Below are 6,000 nucleotides of genomic sequence, written 5' to 3'. Positions count from 1 at the left end.
AAATACACACTAATTTTCGGACACATATCTTTTCTTCTAAAGTCTAAGGATTAAAAAAAGTTCCGCCAGGACAACGTTCGCCAACGTTCGCCCAGCGGAATCTGTTTTTGGTGAATTTCTCCACAATGGCTGCATACACAAATTTTTATTTACCATACACAATTATAGGACGTCTTACACTAATTATCTGCATAATTAAAATCTTTAAATTCAACAACATTCCGCTGCGCGAACGCACACGCTGGATATATAGGCCACGTCCCTCTGTGCCCCGAATTTATCGATCTAAAACAAAAAGTACGTCGTACGTGAGTCTGTACTTTACAGGAAGCACGAAGTTAATCTAAATCGGTTCAGCCGTTCCACAAGGAAGTCTTACGACTTCGGCGGCAATGTGGGTATATTCGCTATTTGAATAACAGTCTACAGAAAGTAGTTCGCGAACCCGCATAAAAGTCACCTTTGGCCATCATCAGTAAAAGGGCTATCCAGCGCTAAATCTTTAAATAGCACCAGTAGTTCCTGGGATTAACGCGTTCAAGAAACAGATTAATATTAATTGTTTAGATTTTGCTAAGTTCGTAGGTTTACAGTTTATAAAAAACAAGAAAATGTACGTAAATACTTTAATGATTGCCATATTCACACAGTCATACCATTATTTACAATCACAAATTGTACTTAATAACAAAATTGTGCTATATCATACTATCATAGAGGACAAAACATAAACGTTCTATGGTAAATAAACAAAAATAAAATATGTACGAATTAAAACAAAGCTAAATAAATTGAATATTCGTTCGTGTCTTTTAAAACAAAAATAAAAAGTATATTCCGCTCATGAACTGCGCTTTTGTACTTTTCTATAATCTCTACCTTACGCATTAGTCCCGACTATAAACCTTATTATTTAACGTGAATTACATTGAAAACCCTATCCAGTATAGGATTATTGTAAATGAATCCCAATGTTGAATGCTGGACAATACTTGACTAGGAAACTGTCTACATTCAGTTTCGTACAGACATCACAAATTGAAATAAGTCTATACATTTATAAGAGTTAAACACCGACGAGTACTAACTTCATGAACTATGTAGTAACCCTGCGCAGGAATTATAATATTGTTCTTTTAACGAATTTATATTACAGAGGACTATTTAAATTACATTTATTTTACAAAACTTACTTATAGAAAAGTTTTGGTAAAGTTCTTAACTATATTTCACTCGGACTAGAGTAGGTTTCTTTTGACTTGGTTTAGACTAGAATAAATAAATAAATAGTTGTGGTAACAAACATAAGTTAAACTAAACATAAAACAACAAATGTACAACAAACTCGCATCAATAAAATTACAGGAATGTTATGAATTATTACGTTACGTATATTTATGTAGGAAACTCCTTGCACGAATGCTTCTCGAATAATAAAACCGCACAAGAAATTATCTATACAAAATAAAACGCGACTGGTGTATATTGCACAAATCTGTTCCCCACCTAACTTAGATTTGCATCTAAAATAAATTAGTCTTATTTTTCATATCAATAAATTAATAAGTTACATACATCGAAATAATCAAATAATTTAAATCCCATTTCATGGCAAAATTTTAAGCCTATAATAATGGTAAATTTATTTCTAGAATTCAAAACCACTCCGAAATCACTGGACATCATTGCTATACGTTAATAATGGTGTTACGGTGGCTCCGCACACTTAACGTCCAATTCGAGTACCGCGCGTCAACATCGCGGTACTTGCGCCACAGGCGTCTTAAGTTTTTGTTTAATCGATTTTAGACTTCACTTGATCATACCGTTTGGTACCGCTTCCGATCATTCTAGAATAACAATAACAGCTGCGTACGCCTCGCCTTCCGAGTCGCATAGTGAATCAATTCGTCACCTTTGGTGCGTATAACTTCATGTTTGGAACTGTCATCCGTCGCCTTTGTAGTCAGCATGCGTGTTGAGGTATATGTAATAGTCGCTGGGTGAGTCTGCGTGGCGGGGGCGGGGTGCGGGGGGTTATGTGCCGTCGCTGAGGAGCTCGGGGCAGTCCGGGGCGGAGTCGGGCGGCGGGGACGACGCCACCAGGGTTAGCAGCTAGGAGTCCGCGACCACCGCGTCGCGTTCAGCCTTTACTTGCTGTAACAATACATACAGATATATTACACAGAATTAGGACATACACTTAATAATCAGACTAGTACTTATCAAGACTGATAACGATAATGTCGATGTCGTGGTATGTTGGTACCCTAGCATGCCCTAGATAACTGATAAGTAAATTAGAGTTATTTATTCAATAACAGATAAGCTGGTAAAGTAATCAATAATCTCTTAAACATACAGTTTTGTCCAATGACACACACTTTCTGTCGCATACTTCACTTTAGGGCTACAGCAACAGCCGCCATAGCTGAAAGCGGTTTGGACACTGTTATGATACTTAATCATTTGGACAAGCGCAAACTTCACCACACTTACACTTAGTCTACGAAGTGGCAATTTGACCACGACGTTGACATTTAATATTATTGTGTATATCGCAACTGGTTGAACTAGCCGTATAGACTTGCTTGGCTGGTAATGCTCAGTCAACGAGCTGTCGAATAGCTCCACCAAACTAGCAGCTACAGTTAACAAGTGTATGTGACTGACCATGGCCTTGGTGAGGACCTGCGCGTCCTTGAGGCTGAGCACCTGCAGCACCTGCGCGTCGCCGCCCGCCTGCAGCATCACCTGCGCCACGCCGCCGCCCATGCCCAGCGCCTCCAGCGTCTCGCCCTGCTCCACCTGCGTACCGAACTGTACAAGCATATAATACTCGGCAATACGAGATATATTGGCCCTGGGCCTCATTTATACTGCTTCTAACCAACTTTACAAGAAAAAGATACAAAAATCTATATATTTAAATACAGGTCCAACTTCTCCTTTGAGGAAAGAGTTACAAAAATCTACGTAACTATTTAAATACCGGTACTCAGTACTGCGTGGTCTAACGGACTCTGATAAGCCTAATTTTCTCTTTACTTTTACTACTGCACAGACTTTATTCAGACAGACATGAAGAAACTACACATTTTAGAACAACAAACTTTAAAAATTGGGCACAATGATTTCTAAGATTAAAAATTAAACTAACAATACAACACTAATTAAGCTAGCAACTAACACTCTATAAAAAAAGTTACAAGCAGCAAAATAAAACTCAATAATAAAAAAAATACACACCTGTCATGCGAACAAACAGTGAGTGAAGCATCGAATCGTGCGAATAAAACAAAACATTACATTCACGTATTTATTGCGTCACACGTAAACACAAGATAAAACTCTTAAGGGATCTACACACCAAAGCCGCTGACCCGGCGGCACAGCCCTGCGGCACGACTGCTGCGGCATGTGGTGTTCTAGTAATTGTCAAATACTCTATGAAAGCCGGCGGCATGTTTGTACAAAATACGGCCGGCGGGTTGGGCCGCCGGGCTGTGCCGCCGGCATCAGCGGCTTTGGTGTGTAGACACCTTTACTCTCGTACGACACTAAGCAATCTAATACTGAGAATTGAGGATCAGTGATCCATGTAAATGAGCAAGATATCGGCAATTGACGATTGCTTGCATCTTGTTTCGAATTGTCGTAACATTTATTTATGCACAAACTTATATGTATCGTTACTCGTTCGCATAGATACGGGTCTTGTCCAGTCAGCATTCTGTACTCTTCATAATGAAAAAAGAAATCAATCTTCAACTGTCGATAACGTCCTCTTTTACGGCTTTGTAAGTAGGCCTAATGAATATGAGCCAGTGTCGTATTAGAGCATTTGTAACAATACTACAACACAAAACGTAACAGGGTTCAACTCAAAATAAAATATACAATGCTAGCTGTGCCTCAGAACTTGTCAAAATATACAGACTATGTATAATACTTTACATTGTTATAAAAACTTTGCATTTATAGTAAACCTTCAAGGCATTACTTATAGAAAATGAATTACTAAATGTAATTAAAATAAATTACTATTGAAAACTCGTTCTGAGGCACAAAACATAACTAAATAAAAACATAATAGAGCAACTAAAGGGTTTGTCATACAAATGTGATGTACTAGCGGTACAGTCTTTGGCACGTATTACTATATTATTATGGCAGTAAGTTATATGGCAAACTGTAATAAATACAAAGCAATAAGGTGCGGCGCAGACGACGTACTGTTGACGAAGTTTTTAATGTGTGAAACTAGTGTATAGTTAACATAGGCCAACATACTAACGCACAAAAAATGAAAAATTTTGGCTCGCGCCGCAGTCTGACTGCGGTAATTTAAGTTAACGTTGTTGTATACCTTGCAATATTTATTTACGACCCTTATTAAAATGGTACTATTTTTGCCTTCAGACTTCCATGCAGTTTTGTTCGCACAAAAAGTAAGTCGTCTGCGTCGCACCTTAATCTACTAGAATTATAGTCAATTGTTTAAAATGTTGTCAGGCACAATAATCATAAACAAACTCAAAGCAAATCAATCCTCAATAGTATAAAAATAAAATATACATATAGACAATCATTAAATGCTTCAACATTCATATTATTTCTAGATACAACACAAGTGCCAATCAAATATTTGAAATCATTTCACTTTCCCAAATCGCCATTTTAACGGTAATATTTGCACAATTAAATTATCTTGCATATAAAAATATGTGTATTTCAATAAAATTAACATCTGGGTATTAAAATTCGTGACTGGGACATCAGCATAAAAAAAATAGGTTCTAGGCAATAAATACAACGGGGAATAAAATAAGCACTGTGTGCAAAGTAAATAGACAAGACTATATTAATACTAGCTCGTGCAGTGGACAAATACTCTTCTAGAATTCATTGGATAAGTTCAAAATATATGTATTGTATTTTTATTTGAATGTATGTATGATGTATTGTATGAGAATGTTATTTTTCACATTACATTTGGTTCCATGCATATAAGACCAGGGTTCTTAAACAGTGTGGAAGAGTATTCGTCATCTACATTAGGGGCTACAAAGCCAATAAATAAACTATGACACAAATACCATGCATTTGGCGGTAGCTAGCTCACTAAACATTATACTTTGGTAATTTAAAACAAATCTCGCACGTCACAAACAACATTTTTAACACACAATTTATAAAAAAAATATCTTTGTTTGAATTCTCTCATAATTCGTTTCACATAGTTAAAACCTAAATTGTCAACATTATTGTATTTAATTAAAATCTATTAACTTTCCGTTATCATTAATATGTACTTTTTTAAAATTTCATAATGTCAAAATATAGTCTGACATCAAGCAAAATCTTAGGCACAGTTGGATTTGGTATTTGGCTACTAGCTATCTTATTAATTTTTAGTACCATTGGGTTACAATAAATTATTAAAAGCTTACTAGCACTTCGAGATCGACAATAATACACATGTATCGTTTATATACAAAAATATCACAATTTATGTAGGAAACTCGCCTTCAGTTTCGATATATTATTTAATGTAAATAGGACATATTAACTTATTTAAATGTGTATACTTATAGTATTTTCTTTCTATGAATCTATGCTTTATTTATAAGACTAGTGGGTAGTGTATTGCACTAGTGGACGAATTGCATAAATATCTATGTTGCAATGACTAAAATAATCGAGGAAATAAATATATTGTCTTATAAATAGGTCCTCATAATTTAGTTGACACTTGTAAATAATTTATCTTACTTAATTAATCTGTCATAAATAACCTGTTAGACTTTGTTTACAGTTTTGGCAACATTTTTAAAGGAACTCTAGTTTCCAACTAATTAATTAGAAAGCTTCTTCGTATGATAAAATAAATGTGTGGATGTCCAATATTTGGCTAGTCCACACAAGACAGCATATATATAAAAAAAATCTCATGCTTTTTACATGGCTACCTGAATTACCTTAAATTTTATTAAACAA

At 35.5% G+C, this 6,000-nt stretch overlaps 1 protein-coding gene across 10 annotated transcripts in view; it reads right to left on the bottom strand.

Moving 5' to 3' along the window:
- Positions 1 to 612: 612 nt before the first annotated feature.
- The window catches only part of LOC110381222 (DNA-binding protein Ewg), an 18,464-nt gene continuing 13,076 nt past the window's right edge, over positions 613 to 6,000 (bottom strand). For 6 of the 10 annotated variants that reach the window (XM_064043708.1, XM_064043707.1, XM_064043712.1 and 3 more), the window contains 2 exons: positions 2,674 to 2,820; positions 613 to 2,157 (listed from right to left, as the gene is read on the bottom strand). In XM_064043708.1, the coding sequence (XP_063899778.1) occupies positions 2,116 to 2,157; positions 2,674 to 2,820 (189 nt within the window). In that variant the 3' untranslated portion in view covers positions 613 to 2,115. The remainder of the gene's footprint in view (positions 2,158 to 2,673; positions 2,821 to 6,000) is intronic. The other 4 variants (XM_064043710.1, XM_064043713.1, XM_064043715.1 and 1 more) reach the window with 1 other exon arrangement.

Source organism: Helicoverpa armigera, chromosome 3 (assembly GCF_030705265.1).
Source record: "Helicoverpa armigera isolate CAAS_96S chromosome 3, ASM3070526v1, whole genome shotgun sequence".
Lineage (NCBI taxonomy): Eukaryota > Metazoa > Arthropoda > Insecta > Lepidoptera > Noctuidae > Helicoverpa > Helicoverpa armigera.
The sequence above is the reverse complement of the archived record's forward strand: the minus strand, read 5'-3'. Positions and strand labels throughout refer to the sequence as shown.